Genomic DNA, 25,753 nt, shown 5'->3' with positions numbered 1-25,753 from the left:
ATAGACGTCTATTGGTAAGATTGTTTGACGTCTATTTTTAGCATACAAGGGTTCAATATAGTGATCTCTCGTATTGTTTATGTTTAAATAAAATTCATGGTCCTCGGACGTTTTTTAAGTATACTGACCACTAGTTGAAATTGATATTATCTAATATTAATTTCTAATACATATATGTGTGTGTGCGTGATTATACGCCCCGCAATTAAAATTTGAAATTCTATCTATCTGTCTCTCAGAACTATATATCTGGCTCGTTATCTTCATGAATATTTATCTATCCGCCTACCTGTTTACTTGTATTAATATTTCTTTTCGCTTACAGACACAAAACATACACTTACTTATGTTCCATCTATTTCTTTGGCCATCAAGCAAGCCAATTAGCAAGATCAGTATTTACCTCCCCATCTATCTATATATCTTTCTATCTATCTAACTATTTTAAATAATGATGTATTCTTGCTGAATGTGTGTAGTATCTTTAGCGTTTTTTTCTGTTGTAATTACAGAGCCACATGTAGAGAAAGACTGCATACAAAATGTCGCTTTGTTTTTACTAAAGTTTTATAAAAAAGAAATATGACAACAAGCATTTCAATTATTTTCTTTTAACAATGTAATTTAGAAAGCATAGTTTTTCCCAATAGAGCGAAGGGAAGTAGATTAGCGGAAGCCTTAGCACGATTTTTAGTTATAACACTTTATGTTCTTCGTTAAAATCCCGCCAATTCCACTTTGCCTTTTACTCTTCCGAGATTGTTGCGAGTTCGAGTTAAGCTGTGAGTTTATGCAATCGACTGTTTCCTCCCTCTAAATTCGAGCTGGCTCAACCACTACACTTGTAACGGGGGAACCTCCAGCCCACGGAACTTTCCTCAGTTACACAGCTACCAAAAGATTTTCAACTTTTGTTTTTTTGGTAATATGACCTGCCTGATGACGAGTAATGTATCGTCACCAGACAGCCCACTTCTCGAAAAAAGGTTGCCCATGCCTGCACTAAACACAGTTCTTAAGACACAAAGGTTATCCACCGAGCAGTAAATAGGCGCTGCTCCGTGCAGTGAAAATACTGTTCATAAATGGGGTGATTTGTTAACTCACACTGCTGAGTTCGGATCTTTTCGGTTTGAACGGCAGTTTTTTCTAGCGGTGTCATATGAAACTGTTACCCATAATTATGACCCTAGTATCGATCTATTGCATTTCAATCTGTTTTAGGGTTATTTAGGGTTAGGGAGAAGGGTGTCTTTTTTTCTTCAGAAATGTAAATAAACCCAATCCGTTTCTTAAGCGAGAGACATATTCATACGGTACAGAATGTTTTTGTACCTCAATAGACGGTCATTGATTGGTTGAAATTGCAGAAATTGAAGAAAAACAACAACAAATATCTTACAAACTATAGAATTTTTTCAATAAAGCAAAGAGGAAAAGATGTTTTATAAACACATTCTACCAGTATACGAAGTTTAAAAGTGTTTAGCTACGTGGAAATTATGTTAAAAACTGCCGTTCAAACCGAAAAGATCCCTGAGTTCAATTACTCCCGTGAAAAATAATACCCGTCGAAATTACTCTGCGATAGACCAGCGTCTGATCTTGAGAAAGATTTATCTTTAATCCACTTAAGGTTACGAAAACTAGACATAAGCACCAAGCTACATGCACTGTTGGGAATCTGAGAAGATTGTTGTTTTTACGTTTATTGTCTTGGTCGAATTCATCGCTACAAACCTTCCAAACATAAAACTTGAAACGAAGTGTTGTTGGTAATGTTTTTGCTCTTAACTCTAGGCTAGCGACGGGTGAACACACTTATAACTAAAGGCGATTTAGCCATGATGATCCCATCTTCTTTCGGTGATAATATATCTGGGAAAATAACTATTTCTATTATAGGCAGAAGGCCTGGAATTATTGGGGAGGGGGCTTGCCGATCATATCGACTAATATTTAACTGGCGTGGAAAGGGGAGGCTGGTATGCGTGGGCGACTGCTGGTCTTCCATAAAAAAAAACCTTGCCTGGACTTGTGCCTCGGAGGGTAACTTTCTAGGTGCAATCCCATAGTCATTCATGTCCGAAGGGGGTCACAACAACAACTTATTTTACCGATCGCGAAAGGATGAAAGTCTACCTGAATTTGAAGTGAGGAACGCAAAGCATGAAATACCGCTAAGAATTTTGTCTGGCGTGCTAACGATTTTGCCAGCTGGTTTCCTTGTCTAGGACAATAATAGTTACAAAGCATAGCTTTTCTCTCTTCGACAGAACCATGAAAAAAAAGAACATCGGGAAAAAAAAAATTCATGGCTCCGTGGTTAAGGATGTTCGCTATGCAATCACACGGTTTCGGATTCAGTCTCAGCGCGCGGCGCGTGTCTTCTAGTATAGCCCAGGACTTGTGAGTAAATTTAGTTGAAAGAGACTGTAATCTCGTCATCTATTTATCTATCTACTTGTGTGTGCATGTTGTGTTTGTCCCCATTCCCGCCACCACTGTGACAACTGGTTTTATTCTGCTTATTTCCCCGTAACTTAGCAGTTTGGCAATAATAATAATAATAATATAATAATAATAATAATAAACGATAGAATAAGTTCCAGACTTTTAAAAAATAAGTAATGGTGTCGACATATTCGAGTAAACATTTCGAGGCGGAACAGCATGGCCGCTGTTCAATGACTGAAAGAAGTAAAAGATGAGGACCCAGCGGGAGTTTCTTTTTCTTTAAGACAGGAGAGTGCGATCTGAAGGAGATTCGGCAGCAATCGCTCTCAGGTCGAACATCCGCATAGAGGCTTCACCATTCTTTTTGCTCCAGGAAAGATTTACAGAGTGACAACGTACATACACCTTCCAGAGCTTGAAACCCCACCAAACAAAAACAGTGCATAATAGTTTATCTCAATGAAAAATAAACATTAATACAGTGTTATACTATAAAAGGAGGGGGTTATTAATAAAAAAAAAAAACATTAAGACAGAAACAAAAAAAATTATATAATTTTTAAGTCACACGGTGAATCACAGCTTGCGTGAAACGAGGCAAGGTGCATATGGCGGATTGTGACGAAATAACAAACAACGAAACGAGCGATGATTGGATACTTGCAGCCATTAAAATGCCGTTAGTGACAGATACCTCAACGCGCGTTTTCTTATCTGACTGACATGATAATTTCAAGTACAGCTGACTTGCACTCACTTGCAATGATCACATCCGAAATATTTATATGAGATGTGGCTCAGCAAACTTTATCAGTAAAAGTACATGGAGAAAAACAAAAGAATATTCAGTGTGAATGTTGACTATGAGGTTGAGAAACTCAAATTGCAACCACGTGGTTTCGGGTTCAGTTCTACCACGCAGCACCATAGTCAAGTGCCTTCTGCTAGAGACCCGAGCCGTCCTATACTTTATGAGCGACTTTGGTAGATGGAAACTGTGTGGAAGCCCACGGTGTATACATACACATAAGTATGTGAATGTGTGTTTGTTCGCCTTTGTGTTGCCCCCTACACTATTTGCTTTATTTACGTCTCCCATGAATTTGTGGTTCGACAAAGAGACCGATGGCTTTGAATATAAAACTGCGGTTGATTTGTTCGACTTAGATCTTCAAGCGGGCGCTCTAGCATGACTGCAACCCAGTAAGACGAAACACTAAAAAGTCGATAGCATGTCCGACTTAAACTGCAACGCCTTGAGAGATTTTGAGTTCAATCTGCAACTGGGCCAAAGTTTGCCTTTCATTATGTCAGGGTACGTACGCTAATTACTAGCCACGTACTGGCGTCAGGCTACCTAATCGATTGTTCCTCTCACACAAATTGTGTTTATGCCCTTGTATCTGTCTTAAAAGACTCATAAAGAGAAACAGAGACAAAAAGACGAGCAGCTACACACTCAGGCAGGCAGAGACAGACAGATAGGTGATGACAAGTATACTCTTTACTCTTTTACTTGTTTCAGTCATTTGACTGCGGTCATGCTGGAGCACCGCCTTTAATCCAGCAAGTCGACCCCGGGACTTATTCTTTTTGTAAGCCCAGTACTTATTCTATCGGTCTCTTTTGCCGAACCGCTAAGTAACGGGGACATAAACACACCAGCATCGGTTGTCAAGCAATGCTAGGGGGACAAACACAAACACACACACGCATATATATATACACATATATAGGACGGACTTCTTTTCAGTTTCCGTCTACCAAATCCACTCACAAGGCTTTGGTCGGCCCGAGGCTATAGTAGAAGACACTTGCCCAAGGTGCCACGTTGTGTGACTGAACCCGGAACCATGTGGTTGGTAAACAAGCTACTTACCACACAGCCACTCCAGTATATCGCTAGTTACAGATACTTAGTCAGAAAGTTAAAGGCAACAAGGCCATCTCAGTAGCATTATAGCCACCTCCCGCAGGTAAATCAATGCTCTGAGCCCAAAAGGAGCATTCCGTCGGTTACGACAACGAAGGTCGCAGCTGATACTATTTATTCAAGGCACATGACCCGAAATTTTGGGGGAGGTGGGGCCAGTTGATTACATCAACCTCAGTGCGTAACTGGTACTTATTTAATTGACCCCGAAAGGATGAAAGGCAAAGTCGACCTCAGTGGAATTTGAACTCAGAACGTAGCGGCAAACGAAATACCTATTTCTTTACTGCCTACAAGGGGCTACACACAGAGTGGACAAACAAGGACAGACAAACGGATTAAGTCGATAACATCGACCCCAGTGCGTAACTGGTGCTTAATTTATCGCCCCCGAAAGAATGAAAGGCAAAGTCGACCTCGGCGGAATTTGTACTCAGAACGTAACGGCAGACGAAATACCGCTAAGCATTTCGCCCGGCGTACCAACGGTTCTGCCAACTCGCCGCCCTGGGTCCCAGCTGATACGATCAACGGAACAGCTTCCTCGTGAAATAACGCGCAAGTTTCTGAACACTCCACAGGCACGTGCACCCTTAACGTGGTTCTCAGCGAGATTCACCGTGACACAGAGTGTGACAAGGCTGGCTCTTCGGAATACAGATACTACGCATTTTTGCCAGCTGAGTGGACTGGAGCAACGTGAAATGAAGTGTCTTGCTCAAGGACACAACGCGTCACCGAGAATTGAACTCTCGACCGTGAGCAGAATTCCCTAACCACTAAGCCACACGCTTTCACAATTTATTTACTGATAACAAGACATGACACTCACTGAACAGAATTGAGTTCCTTGACCTGGGAGTCGTCTGAGCAACAGCTCGGTATGACCGTGCCTTAAGACGACACCGAAAGACAACAGACAAAAAAGGGAGGCAAATAAAGTGGCAATTATAGGGACAAACAGAGGAAGAAAGAAAAAAGGAAAGAGATAAGGAGAATGGAGACAGTGAGAGGAGGCGAGAGAAGCGCGTGTTCGTTATTCTTTCAGTTAAGGGGAGAGATGAATGTATTGTTAGCTGTTGACGTATCTGTATGCATGCGTTTATGGACATGTGGATGTAGTTGTGTGTAAAGGTAGGCATATGTATGCGTAAACACACACACACACACGCATACATACACACACGTATATATATATATGTGTGTGTGTGTGTGTGTGCCTGTGTGTTTGCATGTCTATGTAGATGTGCTGTTATGTAAGCTATCCACCTACACACTCAGGGCTCTGAACAGTATTTTTTTAATCAATGCACACACATACACACAAATACACACACATGCGTTCTAGTGCACGTGCGTACGAATTATATGTTTTCTTTTGTATTTTTCATTCAGAGGAGAAGGAGGAGGAACGGCGCCCAAGAACTTTGCCATCCCTCCCGAGCTGCTGATGTCAATGTATTACCGTGCTTGCACCTGTTCGTCTACAAGAATTCGTCTGATATATCTATCTGTCTATCTATCTCAAGATTATATATATATATATATATATTTGTCCTCATCTTGTTTCGAACCTGGATTCTCATTCCTAATGTATTTTTCGATGTTGTTGTAATCATCATCATCATTATTATTATTATTATTATTATTATATTATTATTATTATTATTATTCAGGTCATTGCCTGGAATCGAATTCGGAATCTTGGGGTCAGTAGCCCGCGTTCTTAACTCCTACGCCATATGCCAGGGCTAGAATTTGGGTAACAACGATGATAAGTGTTGTCTGTCGCACTTTAGAAAGTTTTGGGCATTTTACGACACCGCTTCCATACTGGATATGTAAGGTGAAAGTTAGTCGGAAACTTTAGTTGCTTGAACATTTTCCAAATTGCAACCGAAACATTACCAAATGTATGCTTGTATGTATGCATGTATATTTGTATGTATATATTATGAATGTATGTTTGTATGTGTTTGTATGTATGTACCAGTGAACTTGAAGATTTTTCTAACTGGGTCCGTATCAGGAGACAATGTCGGAATCAATCTAACAAGGAGATTGATATCAGAGATATAAAAAGTATCAATCTGGCTGAGTAAAAAGTGAGATAAGATGGTATATGTGTGTATATATATACACCGATAGATAAGAGGGTTCAGTGTTGTTGTTTAACCCCAGGTCAACCCTGACAAAGCAGGCCAATGATCTAAGGCTTTTCAACTATAACTATATTCAGTTTCAGTGATTTGAAGGAAGTAGTGGCAGTGAAAGGTAGCATTGGGATGAAACTATGCAGTAGGATTATTGAGGTACCCTATTGCAGGTTAGGGTGGAGTTTCACGCTAAATACGTAATGTTTGAATGAAGGACAAGAGGTTCAGCTTTGGAATGCTTTTGACTATATGTCTGCCCATTTACAGTTGACCTCGGAGTTTTAAAAAAATTAGCATGTGGTCACCCAATCTTCTGAAATAACAGTTAAGCTTCCCAGAAATCATACTGTATGCCACGCAGTAGGACTGAACCCAGAACCATGTGGTTGGTAAGCAAGCTACTTACCACACAGCCACTCCTGCGCCTAACATGGTATAGACTGACATTTATGCACACAATTTCTTCAGACAGTTCCATCAAAGACATCAAGCAATTGTTACAGACAGCACCGTCAAACACACAGAAGAAACAGCTACCATATTTCCAACAACATACCCAGCCATCCACCCACCCACCCACCAATAATTCCTTCCTTTTGACACTATCTTGTATCTTGTACTGAAATCTTCATTGTCAGTACTCTCTTACTAGAGACGCAACTATCCGGGACCCTTCCCAACGTCCCCAAACATCGAACATCAACGAAGAATCGCTGAGACAAAAAGAAGGAGTAAGAGAGAGAGATACACATACACAGACGGGCAATGAGACAGACAATGAAGAGTACAGAGAGAGACAGACATAAACAATTATTATATAAGTGTGTAATGTAGTAAGTTGCTGAGTTTGCTGTTGGCCTGCTGGAGAAAGCGATAGGAGGGCAGGATACGGGGGTGCCGAAGCATCATCATCGTCATCGTCAGCAGTAGCAGCAGCCGTAGTAGTAGTAGTAGTAGTATGTTTAGAGGGAGAGGAGTTGGGGTAGACTGGCGAGGGAGAGGAAACTCTAGCTACCAGTGAGGCCCGGGTAGCGAAGGTGAGAGCGCGCATTAAGAACGAAGAGAGGAAAACTGCGGTGGTGGCCTATGCGCGAGAGTGACTGACTGTTGAGTGAGTGAGTGAGTGAGCAAGCTGAGTGATGAAGAAACGGTGATGTTGAAGGATTGGGTTACAGAAACACGAAGGAGAGTTAGTGGGAGATAGCGTTATGCAGACGGAAGGAGAGCAACACACACACACACACACACACACAGATATATATATATATATATATATATGTGTGTTTGTGAGTCTGAGAGAGAGAGAAAGAAAGAAAGACTGATAGAGCGAGAGAAACAGAGTGTGTGCGTGGGGGAAGAGAGAGAGAAAAAAAGAAAGAGTGATAAAGAGAGAGAGAGAGAGGAGAGAGAGAGAGAGAGAGAGACAGTGTGTGTGTGTGTGTAAAGAGGAAATAGTGAAAGCAGAGTTACAAAAAAAGCGGCCAGGTATGAGGTAAAGCGTGGTGGCTGGTTGTGTGCCCAATGGGGATGTTAGTGACCCCGAAGTCCCGAGGAAGATTATTTAGGAGGAGGTTGAGAAAATTTTGAGTGGTTGATAGAAGGTACAGAAGGTATGTTATCGATATATATTGGAGATAAATTAGACCAGGTAGGAGAAAGAGAGGGAGAGAGAGAGATAACTTTCTTTATTGGCCACACGGGGCTGAACACAGAGGGGACAAATACAAATGTAGAGCTTTTCGAAAATGAAAAAGGGTGAAACAAGAGAAAAAAAAAGCAAAATTCAGATCAAAAGGGCCGGGAAAAGATAGATAGATAGATAGATGGAGAGATAGATAGATAGATGGAGAGATAGATAGATAGATGGAGAGATAGATAGATAGATGGAGAGATAGATAGATAGATGGAGAGATAGAGTGTGTGTGTGTGTGTGTGTGTGTGTGGTGTGTGTGTGTGTGTGTGCCAGTGTATCAATGCGCGCAAGTGGGTGTTCGAAGAAGTAAGCATGAAATATGTACAGAAGAATCTGTGTGTGTGTGGTGTGTGTGTGTGTGTGTGTAAACTTAGCATTAGCTAACATGTGTATATGTATATATTTGTATGCATACATACATGCATACATTTCCTCAACCAGGCATATGCGTGTGCTTTACCTGATATGCAACTGTGTGAACATGTGTATGTGTCTACGAAGCTGTGCTGGAATGCATGTGAGCATTTGCGCGTATGTATAAATGAATATGTGTACAGTTATGTACGTGTACGTATATATATAATGCATTTATGTACCGTGTATATGCAGAACTGAATGTATGAGGAATAACTAGAGAGATAGAGAGAGCGACACATTCATCGTGGATAATATCATACAACATTATTTACGCACCGACGGATCTGCTTAACGACCACCTATCTCCTATCTTTAACCGCTTTCATACATTCACCTACATCCATCTAATGATACACCCATCCATCTATCAATGAATTACATTCAATCAACCAATCAAAATATTCGTCCAAGGGATTCGACGAAATCAGCGAAAGTAATGTTGTTACATTATCCTCCTCCTCCTCCTCTCTCTCTCTCCCTCTTTCTTTCTCTCTCTCTCTCGCTCATTCATTTGCTCTCAAAGATCTAATCCCAGTTTGTGCAAACAACAACAACAACAACGTGAACACACAACCTGTACACTGTCATCTCTTTGCCCCGCAACTGCAGGGACCTTTTTGCTTCCGCTCAACCTACTACATAACTGCCTATTCTCCCTCAAATTACACAATTCCTGCCTTTTAAAACATGAAATGACACAAACACACACACACACACACACACGTACATATATTTCCTCAGCCAGGCATATGCACACATCCACATATATAAATGAAATGCGTGAACACACATACATAAGAATGACATACAAACACTTATCTACCACACAAATACAAGTTATCCATGAATACAAATATGCATTCAAGCGTGTAACAAACGCATATCAACCGGTTCAGATGACCACAAAACTCCAAAACATGTCTTTAATGAAACAGAAGGGCCTTCGTTAGTAACCCGGAAATTTTAAAAAGAAAAAAACAAACTTAGATAAATTCTAAAGAACATATACATACATACATACATACATACATACATACATACATACATACATACATACATACATACATACATACATACATACACACACACACACACACACACACATACATACATAAAACAATACAAAAACGCATTGTGACTAGCTATCTGAAAGCCTGGTCAGTCACGTGATCACGAGTCCTAGGACCCGTGCATCTGGTTGCCCGGTCCCCATGGTCTATAAGTGACCAAAATCACAATATTGTCACGGAATGAGATGAAGCAAATCTGTGGCAAGGTTATTCGGTTACTGCAGAAAGGCTTGGAATGATGTGAAATGAAGTGTTTTGCTCAAGAATGCAAAACACAATGCACCGCACTGCGAATCGAAACCCCGATCTTGTGAACGTGAGGACAACACCCTAACCACTAAGCACCACGCCTTCACTTTCGTGTGTGTGTGCGCGTGTGTGTGTCCCCGTGTGTGTGCGTGTGTGTGTAAGATGTCAACATTTTCATTGTGTTACTTTTATCATTATGTAAATAATCGAGACAGCAAAGGAAAACACAGAAGTCTCTAGTGTGTGTGTGTGTGTGTGTGTGCGTGTGCGCGCGCGCGTGCGCGTGTGTGCGTGTGTGTGTGTGTGTGTGTGTGCGTGCGTGTGTGAGCGCGTGCGTGGTGTGTGCTCGCATGCATTTGTGTGTGCACGCGTGCGTGTGTATATGTGCGCGCATATGTGTGTGTGTGTGTGTGTGTGTGTGTAACTGTTCATACATATGTACTTCTATGCTTGGTGAGGTACCTGTAAATGCAGATCCGAGTGTGCAAGCATGCATTCATGTATGTTTGCGCGTACCTTCATAGGTATATCTACATACGTGTATAGTGTCTATATATATGCACTAATGTGCTTGTGTGTGTATGTATGTGCATATATATATGCACATTAATACGTGTGTGTCTCTATGTGTATATGTGTATGTGTATGCATTTGTGTTTGCGTGTTGAGAGTGGTGCACTTGGCTGCTGCGAAACTTTGCGTAAAACAAAATAAAAGAACCAAGGAGTATGTCCTTCGTGATGTTGTTGTTATTGTTGCCGTCGTTTTTGTTGTCCAGTATCCAAAAAACAGAAAACACTGTTATAGAGGAGCTTAGAACTAGCAAGATCCGAAGGGCAGTGACTATTGATATTGGTAAGCACGGGTGGAACAAGATCAGAATACTAAATGTCTCCGTTTAGTGGGACATGGGGGTAGCGGGATCCGAAGAACAGTGTTCCCTGATCCGATCACCAGCGAGATCCGAAGGACAGTGTTCCTTGATCCGATCACCAGCGAGATCCGAAGGATAGTGTTCCCCGATCCGATCACCAGCAAGATCCGAAGGACAGTGTTCCCTGATCCGATCACCAGCGAGATCCGAAGGACAGTATTCCCTGATCCGATCACCAGCAAGATCCGAAGGACAGTGTTCCCCGATCCGATCACCAGCGAGATCCGAAGGATACTGTTCCCCGACCGATCACCAGCAAGATCCGAAGGACAGTGTTCCCTGATCCGATCACCAGCGAGATCCGAAGGACAGTATTCCCTGATCCGATCACCAGCAAGATCCGAAGGACAGTGTTCCCTGATCCGATCACCAGCAAGATCCGAAGGACAGTGTTCCCTGATCCGATCACCAGCGAGATCCGAAGGGCAGTGTTCCCTGATCCGATCACCAGCAAGATCCGAACAGCAGAAGCCACAGCTGTTGTGGAAGCACGAAATCAGTGAACCCGAATGCAAAGCTCATTCAACCCGAGGGAGGAAAAGCAGAGAAAGAAGGCAGCATGGCTATGGTACAGAGGTTGTATTGGTTTCTATCGGTAAACAACTTCATTCCAATCAGTCGAATGCGTGGACATTTTCGAGAAAGGTATAAATGTCACAGCGCCCTCGCTCAAAATCTCACACTTCATACTTCAACCTGTTTTCCAAAAAATCCTGTACTTTTAAGGGCGTAGGTTTATAAGCACAATATTGAATATAAGTGTAGTAAGAAAGAAAAAAAAACTGAAAAGGTAAAAGAAGGCTAAGGGGCGGAAAGCGTGGGGGAAAGGATAGAAACAATCATCTACAGTAGGATAAATAATTCAGCAAACATACATATATCTGCACAGAGAGATAAAAAGGGAGAGAAAGCGCGAGTGAATGTCATGAGTATATGTACACGCGCGCGCATGCACACACACAAATACGCGCGCGCAGCACACATGCCGACAAAGAAAAGTACTCAAAGCATGTAGTAGAGTTTGTTTGTTTGTATGTATCGCACACATACATGAATGCATTCTTGCACACTCAGACCTGCATTTACAGGTACATCATCAAGCATATATATATATATATATATATATATATATATATTTATATATATGCGCCCTTTTCAAGCCTAGCCAGGCTCATGGGCCCCGTTTCCCGGTTTCTGTGGCGTATGTGTTCCCCCCCCCCCAGCTGGACGGGATGTCAGTCCATCGCAGCATTACTCAAGAAACAGGAAGAAAGAGTGAGAGAAAGTTGCAGCGAAAGAGTACAACAGGGGTCGCCACCCCCCTGCCGGAGCCTCGTAGAGCTTTAGATGTTTTCGTTCAATAAACACACACAACGCCCGGACTAGGAATCGAAACCGCGATTCTCCGACCGCTGTCCTAACCACTGGGCCATTGCGACTCCATCATCAAACATACAAATCCAAATGTATGAACACAGTTATACACACCCACCCACCCAACCACTCATACACAAACATATGTATGTATATGTGTGTGTTTCAATGTATGCGTACGTGCCTGGGTATCTATGGGGTGTACATGTCACACACATACATACACCTATGCACACACATATATAAGAGAGAAAGAGAGAATAAAGGAGGGAAGGAAAATGCAGAAAAATAATAGTTAAGACGAAACATGAAAGTAAACAAGATCGAATGAATGAATGTCAAAACGTCGGAGATAATATTTTCGTTAATATGCTATAGTCAGAAGAGGAAGTTAGTGCCCATTACCTATCATAGGGCCCCGATAATTGGTGAGAAAAGAGAGGGGGAAGCAGGAATGTATCATCAAATCCCCCCCAAAAAACAGGCCTTGATATTTGCAACTGAGTAGATTCTGCTAGAGTCCTAAAATACCAAGAGGTGGTGTTAAACCAGATGTCCGGTTGAGTACCGTATTTCCTGGCATACAAGTCAAATGTTTCAGATCAAAATTTACAGGTAAAAAATAAAGGTAGGTTGACTTATACACCAAGACGAGTTTGGAAGAGCAAACATTCCTTGAGAAAAGCAGGAGAATTTGAAAAAATAATGACAATACATTATTTACATTCGACGGATATTTGTCCTCATCTTGTTTGTTAACACAACGTTTCGGCTGATATACCCTCCAGCCTTCTTCAGGTAATGACAATGTTGACAATATTGAAATAATGACAATGAATGTTTATACAACATATTTGCATTATATACTACGTGGACTTGTATGCTGAAAGATACGGTATAACACCCACGTAAGCCATAGTGTGATTTGAACTCAAGCGTCGGAATAAGTATTGCAAGGCATCTGGTCCAATGTTCTTACAGCTCTGCTGTCTATCACCCTAGTTTGTATTGTAACTACTTTATCGACCCCGAAAGGATGAAAGACAAAGTTGACCTTGGTACGATTTGAGCTCAGAGCGTAGAGAATCAGAACGAATATCGCAAGGCATTTTATTTGACGTGACAACGACTTTGCTAATGTCAGAATTTATTTTAATTGAGGTTATGAGTTATGTTTTGGTCCATCAACATCATCTTTACAGATCAGACATTTTTTGGTTCATATTTACATATTTGAAACAAGCGCGGCCCGTTGATTGGCAGAATCGTTAAAATGACGAATAAAAAGCCGTATTTGTATTTAGTGATATCTCCTCTTTACGTTCAGAGTTCATATCCCGCCGCAGTTAAACTTTGCCTTTTAGGATCGACACGATAAAAATTTGCCAGTGAATTCCTGGAAACGATATAATCGATTGTTCCATAAACACACTCACACACACATTTATACAAATTATGCCAATGTTTGCCAACAAGATTTATAGCTGCAATTATGTTTCGTTTGTCATTAACTGTCTTGTTCCTGGATGTGTGCTTAGTGTATTTCTACATAGACTGAATTACGAAAAAAACAAAAAAAAAAAAAAAAAAAGAAACGTCTGTTTTACGCAAGTAGAACCCTTACCCACTCAACCGCCTATAAAAAAAGTTTCAGTACTGAAAAAAGTAGAATTTAATAGATGAACAATGTTCAGACTAACGCATTTCATTCGGTACTTTAAACCCCATCACAGCATGTCAGTGTATATGGGACTTCAACTATCAGTGTGTGGGGCTTTAACTGTCGGTGGGAATGGGACCTGATGACCTATGGATGTGTAGATCGCACCTACGTGTCATACATAGAACTGCCTGCTCGATCAAAGTAGACCAATAGTTATACCAGAGCAGTAAAAGCAGCAACAAGGATTAACAAGGACTTTACTTAAGTATAAATGATAGGAACATCATCGTGATTACCCGAACTGCTAGAAATAGAAGTTAGGTGCATTTGAAAATCTCAACCCTAGTGTCATACAAAATGATCAACAGATTGAGTAATGTGGTTGTAGATAAACAGCAGCTATTAGAGATCAAAGTTGTAAGGAAAGGGTGGTAGGTAAAGTGCATAACGAAGATTAACCAGTTCCGTGAGTAGCTTTACGTGGTTGCTACTGAGGATGCTTCTATGTGGTTGCTCAGCCTGCTAGAAATAACGACAATTTTTCCCTCAAAATTGTACTAATTTTTTTTAAAGAAAAAAAAAAGAGCTGAAATACTTGCTTGAACATAGCTGATTTGAGCTCTATGACTCTAGATCAGGGGTTGGGGAACTTTTTTAACCAATTGCCCCAAAACATATTTATTTACGCTGATGTTACCCCCTTGATTTGAAAGGAAGAAAATCCTAGATTTTTGGAATTCAAAAGGTTTATTGGATCTGTTTTATTCAATCTATTTATATGAATCTATTTACACGACAGATGTAGTGTTGCCAGAACAAAAATTTCTGTCGTAACAAGGAACACGTTTTTTTTTATTTAATTTTATGTTTAATGAGTCTTCACAACCCCCAAGAATTTCATTTTTACCCCACTTAGAGTAAATATACCCCTGCTCGCCAACCCCTAATCAAGATAATCAAATTATCGATATTTCACCTAAGCGTAGATCCACGAATTTATAGAAAAAGATGTAATCATTTTCAAGGCATGACTAGTATCATCTATCAGTCCCAAAAGTATGAAATCCAAATTCTTTATTAGCAGAACTTCAACATAGGACGTTAAGAATTGAAACAATCTTTTTTTTTTTAACATCTACCTTCATATGCTGTTCTCGGTTAGAGTGAGGAACGATGAAAGACATACATTTTCCGTTAATTACAAAACTTTTGAGTGACATTGTTCTATCATTATATCTTTGGCAGAATCGTTAGCACGACAAGCGAAACGCTTAGTGGTATTTCGTCTGTCTTTACATTCTGAATTTAAATTCCGCTGAGGTCAACTTTGCCTTTCATCCTTTCGGGGTCGATAGATTAAGTACCAGTTGCGTACTGGAGTCGATGTAATCGACTGGCCCCCTCCCACCAAATTTTAGGCATTGTGAAAGGATTATGTTTTTGAAATACATGGAGGTCACAACGCCTCACAGACATACTGTCACTGTTGTGGCATATACCCTCCTCTGCCCTTAAAGTGCAAACAGCCCTAAGAATTCGGATATGAGATTCTAGGCCATAATCCCTTGCTCGAAGAAACCGACCCCGGAAGGATGAAAGGCAACGCTAACCACGCAAAGAACCGTAACTAAATATAGGCAAGTATTCATAATAATAATAATGCTTTCTATTACAGGCACAAGGCCTGGAATCTTGGGGAAGAGTGTAAGTCAATTACATCGAACCCCTGGTAAACTGGCACTTATTTCATCGATTCCCGAAAGGATAAAAGTAAAGTCGACCTCGGCGGCATTTGAACTCAGAGCGTAAAGAACCGGTTGAAGTGATGCTTAGCATTTTGTCTGCCGTGTTATCAATTGTGCCAACCCACCGCCTTAATGGTGGTAATAATAACGAATATTTTCAAGGCCAGCAATTTTAGGAGAAGCGAGAAGTCGATTCTATCGCCCCTAGTAATTGACTGGCTCTTTGTCTTATCGGCCCCTGGAAGGATAAAAGGCAAAATTTACATCAGGAGGAAAAAGCCACAAGTACCAGTTCTCAAAAACAGTGTAAGAAAAGTCGATGCCGGTGGTTTCTGAACTCAGAACATGAAGAGCAGCAACTAAATTCGGCAAAACATTATTATGTTCGTCGCACTAAAAATTCTGCATTATATTACCCCCGACAAAGTCTCAAAGCACCACAATTTGAGGAAGGAGCATAGTTGATTATATTAACTTCAATATTTCACAGATCATTTATTTATCGACGTTTGAAGGCTAAAAGTTGATCCAAGCTGAATTCGAACTCAGAATGTGAAGCTTTGTAACTAACTGCCGCAAAATATTTTGTCAGTCGACCAAACTATTTTTGTATCAAGTTTAAAAATTGCTTCTTACCAAGACACAAGGCCAACAGTTTTGAAGAGTGGAGGAGTTAGCTGATTATATCGACTCTAGTGCTTGATGACATTTTATTTTATCGGCCCTGAAAAGTTGAAAGGCAAGGAAACCCTGGCGGCATTTCAACTCAGAAAGTAAACGGCTGTCACTAAATACTGCAGGGCAGCTTTCGGCGCTCAACCGATTCTACGAGTAGATAAGACTAATGATAATAATATTGTTTCTAATTTATGTACAAGGCCAGCAGTTTTAATCGATATTATCGACTTTATATTTCACTGGTACTTTATTTTATCTGCTCCAAAAGATTGAAAGGAAAATTTGACATCAGTGGGGTTAACTTAACCTTTCATTCCTCCGGGAGCAATTAATGATAACAATATTGATTTCAAATTTTTGCACAAGACCAGCAATTTCGGGAGGGGATATAAGTCGATTACATCGACTCTAGTGCTCAAATGGCACTTATTTTATGACCCCGAAAGGATAAAAGGCAAAGTTAACCTCGACGGAATTTGAACTCAGAACGTTAAGACTCGGAATAAACAAATATCACATTCTAACGATTCTGCCAATACGTTTAATAATCCTTTTCACTATAGGTACAAGGCCTGAAATTTGGGGGTGGAAGGAGCAAGTCGATTACATCGACCCCATTGCTCGCCTGCTATTTATTTGAACTCAGAACGTAAAGACGGACGAAATGCCGCAAAGTATTTTGCCCGGCATGCAAACGATTCTGCTAGGTCGCCGCCTTAACCCAATAAGTTTAATAATAACCGTTCTAATTTAGGTTCAAGTTTTGAGGGAAGATACTTAACACATACTATCCACCCTAAAACTTGACGGGTATCTGTTATCGACCCCGGAAGGATGAAAGGCAAAGTTGGTCACTGTGGTATATAAACAGAAAGTAAAGAGCCGGAAGAAATAACCCTAAACATTTTGTCTGGCATTAATGATTCTGCTAACCCACCACCCTAAAAAGATTCTAACATAGGCACAAAATCAGAAGTTTGGGAAAGGAGGGGAACAATCGATTGTATCGACCCCTGTTGTTGATTGGTACTTTATTTTATCGACCCCGAAAGGACTGAAAAAGGCAAAGTTAACACTAAAGAACAGGTACCAAAACTGCAAGGCCGAACGCTAATGGTTCCGAGAATAAGATTAATACTAGAATCAGAAGTTAGATTAATAACAAAATCAATATATAAAAAAATAAATTCTAATTTAAGCACAAAGCCAGCAGTTTTGAGGGGAGAAGAATAGAAGATTAACAACGACTCCTGTTCTTGATTGGTTCTTTAATTTATTGCCCTCGAAAAAACAACGAAAGGCAAGGTTGACTTCGGTAGTATTGGAACCCAGAACGTAAAGAGCCGAAACAAATACCGCAAATTAATTTTCTCAGCGCTCTGACGGTTCTACTTAATTGTTTCTGATTAAGGCAAAAAGCCAGAAATTTTAAGGGGCGAAGCAAGTGGTGGTTAATCGATACCCTCAACCGCACTTCTTGACCGGCACTTTATTTCATCGACCCCGGTGGGATGAAAGGCAAACTAGTCTTCGGTGGGATTTGAACACACAACAAACGTAAAGCGCCGGAACAAATGCAAAACGATATTTTATCCGAGACGCTAACGATTTTACCAAAAATATTTATAACCGTATCACATGCTAAATGAATAAGTAAATAAAGCAATTGATAAATAATGCAAGGAAACATGGGACTTACCTTGTCGTGTATCCGGCAAATTGTAATCACGTAAGACAGCTGAGTGCACCGAAGTTATTACAAGAAGAATATGTAAAAGCCGTTGCCGCAAAGTTAGCGACATGTCGTTTGTTTGTTTATAATAATAACAAGAGATGGAGAGAAAGAGAGAAGGAAGCAGGCAAGTTTCGAGTTAGTTTTAGCTATGTTTGGAAGAGTTGGAATGCTTACATGTAATAATAATAATAAAGTAGTTATAACATAACGAAGATGATAATGATACAACATTCATTGGGAGATATTTAAACTATAAAGACGAACGTGGACAGGTTGATACGAAAAAAAAATTAAATATATAGATATAGGTATATATATATATTATCACATCGTTGATTTTTTGTTTTAGGGGTTTTTAACAAAAAAGAAAAAGACATTAGAATGATAACGACGGGACGAATGATAACAGTAACAGCATCTATAGATGTTGTGAAGAGAATATATATATATATGTATGTATATACTATATATATCTATGCATATATATGTATATACAAATATATATATATATATATAAATAAATAACAGCGTCTTCGTCGTGGAAGTGATGGTGGTAGTAGTAGCCCGTCGTCTAACAACTAACTTACCACTAACTACTACTGCTACTACTACTACTACTACTACTGGAACAACAACAGCAACAACAATCACACGAATAACATCAGTAGCAGCAGCAATAACAATAGTGGAACTTGGTGGCGGTTGAAGTAGTAGTTGTAGTAGTGATAGTAGTAGTAAAAACAACAACAAATATAAAAAAAACTTGTAAATTGAAGGGGACGGCGGGTGATGATTACGATGACGAGGTTGATGCTGCTGCTGCTGCTGCTACTACTGCTACAACTGCCGCTGCTGCTGCTGTTGATAACGGTGATGATAACGGTGATGATAACGGTGATGATAACGGTGATGATAACGGTGATGATAACGGTGATGATAACGGTGATGATAACGGTGATGATAACGGTGATGATAACGGTGATGATAACGGTGATGATAATGTGGTGTTTTGTAATGTAATAATAGCGAGAATGGTGTCGGTGATGGCGGCGATGATGAGGATGATGATGACGACGACGGCGACTATGGTGTTGACGATGATGATGGCGACGACCACGATGATGACAATGTTAGTGACATTAGTGAAGCTGACAAAGCCGGTTACGTGTGACGCTCGATGAAGAAGTTTTATACCAGTAGAGGAAAGTGTATAGGTGTGAGAAGATAAATGATGATGACGATGACGATGACGATGGCGGCGGTGGCGGTGGTGGTGGTGGTGGCGTTGATATGATAGTGATGACAATGGCGAGAAAGCAACGTGGATCACACACACACACATATATATATATATATATCAAATATTTCTTCAGATCTGTTACTACTACCTACCTTCACAAAAGTAAAAAAAAAAGAGAGACAGGGGAAAAAAAAAAAAATGAAAATGTCCCACTTATTTCAAAAATCTATGGAAATATTAAAAAAAAAAACAACATTTCATTTAATTTTTCCACAATTTAATTCTTTTTCATGATTTATTCAAAGTTGAAAAAGTCGCAAAGACTGAAACCGGTGTTAAAATGTTTTTTAATGATAAAATTATTTTAGCATTTTCTACCTTGTCCTATTTTCTTTTATACATATCAACTCGTGTGATACTTTTCAACTTTCTACCTGCATATATATATATATATATATATATATATATATATATATATATATATATATACACACACACACAAAATATTTGCTAAACGAAAAAACCCGCCTCAACAATATTTAATAATAATAATAATAATAATGATAATAATGATGATGATGATGATGATGATAGAGCTGGCTGTGACAGTATTGGTAACGGTAATGAAAGGGATGATGAGATGAGTATGTTGGTGGTGTATTAGAAAAGGGGAGGGGTAGCTTTTCGAAGTTTCCTTTTTTTTATTTTGTTACTTTTTTTTTTTTGCTTTTTTTTCCTTCACTCTCAAAGAAAACTGAATAAACAGCTGGTAATAGGGTCCAAACGAGAATTCTTTCGAACTCTCTCTCTCTCTTTCTCTCCGGTCTATCTGTCTTGTCGGGTAGCTGGGTCCAAAACGAGGAGCTATAAGCTACATGCTAAACGGACACCATACGTATGTACAAAAAATCACCATAGACCAACTATTTAAATAAATGCACGCTTTCTACCGCTTTCTCTCTCTCTATGTATTCATACAAAAAAAGAATAAAAAAGAGAAATGTATATACATATATAGAAATAAATGTATATATATATATATATATATATATATATATATATATATATATATATATATATATATATATGTATATGTATGTGTATGTGTGTGTGTATTTCTTCCCTCCTCTCACCGATGTAGTACTTCGCTACTCTTGTCTCCTCTCTTCTTCTTTACCAGAACTAACTCTAATTATCTTTCCTCCTCTCACTATCCCCGCCTTCTTTTGACTATTTTACTACACTTTCTCTTTCCCAGATGCGCATACGCACACACACACACACACACAAACAGTACACACACACACACAATCCCACACACACAATCACACACATATGTAAATATAAACTGGTCCGACGCGCAAGCACGCACATACTCACACAAGTACACACACACACACACACACGCACTCAGACGTGCATGCGAGCGAGCACTCACGCACGCACACTCTCTCGCACACACACACACACACACATGTAAATATAAAGATGCTCCGACACACTAACATACACACACTCACACACGCAAACACACACATACACAGACCGTTACAAACTTTCGCTCGCGCGCACACACGCATTACTTCCACTCTTCCTACTACTCTCTCCAGATATAACCCCCCCTTTCTTTTATCTTTCTGTCTCTCTCTCCCTTTCACCTTTTCTCTCTCTCTCTTTCGCTTAACCATAAATACAGAACAGCCTTGCCTCAACCATACTATCTCACTCTTCCTGTCCCTCTCACTGAAACTCTCTGCCTCTTTCCACATCTATCTCTTTCTCTCTCACTCTCTCTCTCTCATCAAGACTGTCTCTTTCTTAAATCTATCTCTCTTCTCTCTCTCTCTCTCATCAAGACTATCTCTTTCTTAAATCTCTCTCTCTTTCTCTCTCATCAAGACTCTCTCTCTCTCTCTCTCTCTCTCTCTCACACGCGCTTTCATTTTCCCTCTTCCCTCTTCTACTCCTTTTCATTTTACACACATTTATTACTATTACTATTACTCTCCGCCCTTCTCTTACCCCCTATTAACACACACACACACGAACGCACATGCAGACACACCCACATACACAAACCACCTCTCCCTCTCTGTCTCTATCTGTCTGTCTCTGTCTCCACTCTCTCCCTCTCTGTCTCTGTCTCTGTCTGTCTCTCTCTCTCTCTGCCATTTCAGAGTTTTACTCTTCACCTCCTCACATCCTCTCACGCTCTCTCTCTCTACCGCTCTTGTCGCTCCGACTCTTTTTTTATGTAACTCTTTTCTTTGTTTTTTATATTTTCTCTTCTTTCTAAAATCCAACTCTTTCTCATACCTCCCTTATACAATCACTCTGTCTGACTGTACGCCTGTCCATTTCATTTTCTCTCTTTTCTTTCTCTCTCTCTTTCTCTGTAAACAACACACACACACACACATATATATATGCATATATATATATATATCGCCATGTTGATTCGTTAGCTACTGCACGCATTTTTTTTCTCTCCTTCTTTCTGTGTTTTTCTCTCTCTGTGTATCTTTCTGTTGAAGAGCGTAGGCTCGAAACGTTAAAGACTTGTTTTATTTATATTTCCTGAGCGCCATACTAATACAATTGTTCGTTTGTTTTCCACCTGCCTTCGTCTTTTGTTTATTTTCATAAAGCTTCCCGTTATATATATATATATATATATATATATATATATATATATATATATATATATATATATATATTATATAAAAGGGCTTTATTTTACTAAGCCCTTTTATATAATAATAATTTGAATTCGCCTTGATGGTCCCTTTGCATACTGAACACTTGGTGAATTGATAATAATTAATAATTAATTTTGCCCTCAATTGTTGAAATATATATATATATATATATATATATATATATTGTATATATGTATGTATGTATATGTATATATATATGTATGTATATGTATATATATATATGTATGTATATGTTCATATATATGTATGCATGTATGTATGTATATGTATATATATATATATATATATATATATATTATATATATATATATAATATATATACATACATGCATACATACAACATACATATATATATATATATATATATCAGATGAATATATGTTAACACATGGTCTGGTTTTCACGCTTTTTTTATGGTATAGCACTAATTTTGTTAAAATACCATAATAAAAAAAACGTGAAAACCAGACTGTTTTAACTTTATTCTATAGACATTCACATAAATTCGAAATAAAATGGTGCTCCAGTATGGCCTTGGTCTGATGGCTAAAACACAGCAAAGAATTCAGAAATAATTGAAAAGCAAAGAAAATTGTTTTACAGAGTGCAATCACCAGCAGATTAGCATGTGGGCGCGCAAACACACATATATAAATACACACACACACACACACACACACATATATATATATATATATATATGTACACAAGCATATACACATACATACGCACATGTGAGTATGCGTGTAGACAGGTAAAATAGATAGACAGACAGACAGACAGACAGACAGACAGACAGACAGACAGACAGACAGACAGACAGATAGATAGATAGATAGATAGATAGATAGACAGACAGACAGACAGACAGACAGACAGACAGACAGACAGATAGATAGATAGATAGATAGATAGATAGATAGATAGATAGATAGACAGATATATAGACAGACAGATAGATAGATAGATAGATAGATAGATAGATAGATAGATAGATAGATAGACAGATAACTTTCTTTTATTAGCCACACAGGGCTGAATACAGAGGGGACAAATACAAATGCAGAGCTTTTCTTTTCGAGGGTGAGAAAAAAAAAAAAAAAAATGTAAGATTGCGATCAAAAGGGATCGAAAGGAGGAAAAAAAAAAAAAAAAAAAAAAAAAGGAAAAAAAGAAAATCGTGTATCACAGAAATAATGGTGTAAACATTGATATAACAAGATTGGGTTCATCCGTGGGAAGAAAAGCCTACAGAAAAGACCACGGGAACCCCAGTCAGGGAGGAAATAAACACATGAGGTCAAAAATGCTCTCTTTCTTTCTTTTTTACAATCTACAGAATCATGCTCAAAATGGTTTCGTTACTAGCACGCACCATCTTTGCAACATTCACCCATCTTTTTTTGAATCTTTCGCGAGACAAAACTTCCCTCTCCATTCTCACCTTCCTTTTCAAGTGGTACTTGAAAAAGTTGATGAGCGATTGGCCAGAGAGGTAAGTGTTTGTCTCTAATCCTTTCGCTCGAGTCCACCACACACATTCTTTCACCATGGCCACCAGTACGATGAAAACTGCCTTGCCTTCCCGGTTGAGGGAAGGGGGCGGAGCAATTCTCACGATAGACTCGGCCGATAGGCGGATTCGGCCCACACGTGACAGCAGCCGTTCGGCATAAGCCCACAGGTCGGAATGGTTGGACATTGCACGAGTGCGTGCAGAACGGTTTCGTCGCTCTGACCGCATCTCGGGCAAGTCGGTCCAGTGTGTCTGGAACCGTGTCTGTAGAGCTTATCCCGAACAGGTAATGCTTCTCGATAGCACTGCCAGGCCAGGGATCTTTGGTGATTGTTCATAGGTCCCGGCCCGAAGTTGTCCTGAACAGGCGGGTCAGGTGTTCCTCGTCGACGCCCAGACTCTGCCCGAGTTCGTCGTCGCACCTCCCCCCCCACTAATCCTCTATAGAATGCCTTTGTTGTGATGGAGTCGCACAAATTCGATCCCGGACGGCAGAGTTGCTTGAGAGCAACGCGACACTCGCGGTGCCATTCGCCTAGCCTCGGTCTCTGCTTGATCCATGACTGTAGTTCGTCCAAGGAGACGAGCTGCGGGAAAGCGCGCCGCACAAAAGGCGACCACCCCTGTTCACCGTTGTCTATGAAGCGCCGGAGATGTCGCAGTCTCAGCGCATGTCTGCGCATCATCACCACGGCATGCCCAGCCCTCCATTTAGCGGGTGTTGGCAGCAAATGGATCGCCTAACCATCGGAACGTTTCCCTTCACACAGAAGCGGAAGAGTATGCGTTCCAGTTTGGTGATGGTAGGGTCGGGACAAGGCACGACGGTCAGACGATACTCGATGACGGATGCGATGTACGCGTTCGCCACCTCCGCCCGACCTTTTAGGGATAGCTTTCTCTCAGTCCATTTCTGGGTGAGAGTAGCCACCCTAGTCGTTATCTCGCCCCAGTTCTTCTCCATTTGGAGGTCCGGACCGAACCAGACCCCGAGCAATTTAACCGGTCCGTCCGTCCAGCGTCCCACGATGGAGACGCTGTTGGACGGCATGGGCTTGCTTCTCCAGGTGCCGAGCCGCAAGCCCACTGACTTTTCCCGGTTAATTTTTGCTCCGTTACCGCTTCGTATTCTTTCAGTGTCTCGCCGACCAGCTCGATGTGCTCGTAGCTCGACACTATGACGGTGACGTCATCCGCGTATGCAGACACGCTCCTCCCGCATCCAAGCTCTCGTGGATGCCCCTCAGCGTCGCCAGTTTCCGCAGTAGTGGCTCAAGAGTCATACATACAGCAGCGATGAGAGGGGGCATCCCTGACGAACCGAACGCATGATGTTAAAAGGTCTGGATAGATGACCATTTACGCGAACTACTGAGCGGATGCCGCTGTATAAGGCAGCGATCCAACCGCAGAAAACTGGACCGAAACCAGCCGCTTTGAGGACAGCCTCCAAGTAGTGATGGTCTACCCTATCGAAGGCTTTTGATTGATCCAAATTGATCAGCGCCCCACCCATGCCAGGATTTTTAACTACCCTGTCTATGATGTAGCGCATCAGATGGAGGTTGTCATGAATACTTCTACCCGGCACGGCGCATGTTTGCGCCTTGTCGATTAGTTTCTTGATGACAAGCGCCAACCTCTCGGCTAACACTTGGCCAAAATTTTCAAATCTGCGTTGAGCAGAGTGATGGGCCTGAAATTTCTATGACGTCCCCCTTGTTTGGGTCTTTCTTGATCAGTGCCACTGCTCCTCGCTTTACAAAAGCAGGAATACTCCCGTTCTGCTGCCAGTTGCAGTAGACAGCTGCCAAGACGCCTCCAAACAAGTCTGGCATATGAAAATAAAATTCGTAGGGCAGACCATCCAAGCCTGGTGACTTGTCTCTCGCGCAGCCTACCATCGCATCCTGTACGTCCGCAGCTGTGATAGACTTTTCACAAGACTCCACCTCCCTTGCTGAGAGTCGTGGCAAGGCATGCAGGTAGGCACTAAAGTCCACTCTGCTTTCTGACTCACCACTTGTCCCAAACAGTTGGGTGAAGTGTTGTTGAAAAACCCCACACATCCTTTTAGGCTCGAGCAATTCGCGCCCCTGTTCATCTATAAGAGACTTGATGGTGGCTCTGTTGCCTCGTTGCAGACAGATAGATAGATAGATAGATAGATAGA

The 25,753-nt window shown here is 40.6% G+C and overlaps 1 protein-coding gene across 3 annotated transcripts in view; it reads right to left on the bottom strand.

Annotated features, from left to right (window-relative positions):
* LOC115232408 (A disintegrin and metalloproteinase with thrombospondin motifs 7) overlaps positions 1 to 18,970 on the bottom strand; it is a 313,827-nt gene extending 294,857 nt beyond the window's left edge. Inside the window, exon 1 of one of the 3 annotated variants that reach the window (XM_036511342.1) lies at positions 18,069 to 18,970. In XM_036511342.1, the coding sequence (XP_036367235.1) occupies positions 18,069 to 18,171 (103 nt within the window). In that variant the 5' untranslated portion in view covers positions 18,172 to 18,970. The remainder of the gene's footprint in view (positions 1 to 18,068) is intronic. The other 2 variants (XM_029802264.2, XM_029802265.2) reach the window with 2 other exon arrangements.
* Between the last annotated feature and the right edge of the window lie 6,783 nt (positions 18,971 to 25,753).

Source organism: Octopus sinensis, linkage group LG2 (genome assembly GCF_006345805.1).
Source record: "Octopus sinensis linkage group LG2, ASM634580v1, whole genome shotgun sequence".
In the NCBI taxonomy this organism is placed as follows: Eukaryota; Metazoa; Mollusca; class Cephalopoda; order Octopoda; family Octopodidae; genus Octopus; species Octopus sinensis.
Note: the sequence above shows the minus strand (reverse complement) of the source record. Positions and strands in the feature narration are given on the sequence as shown.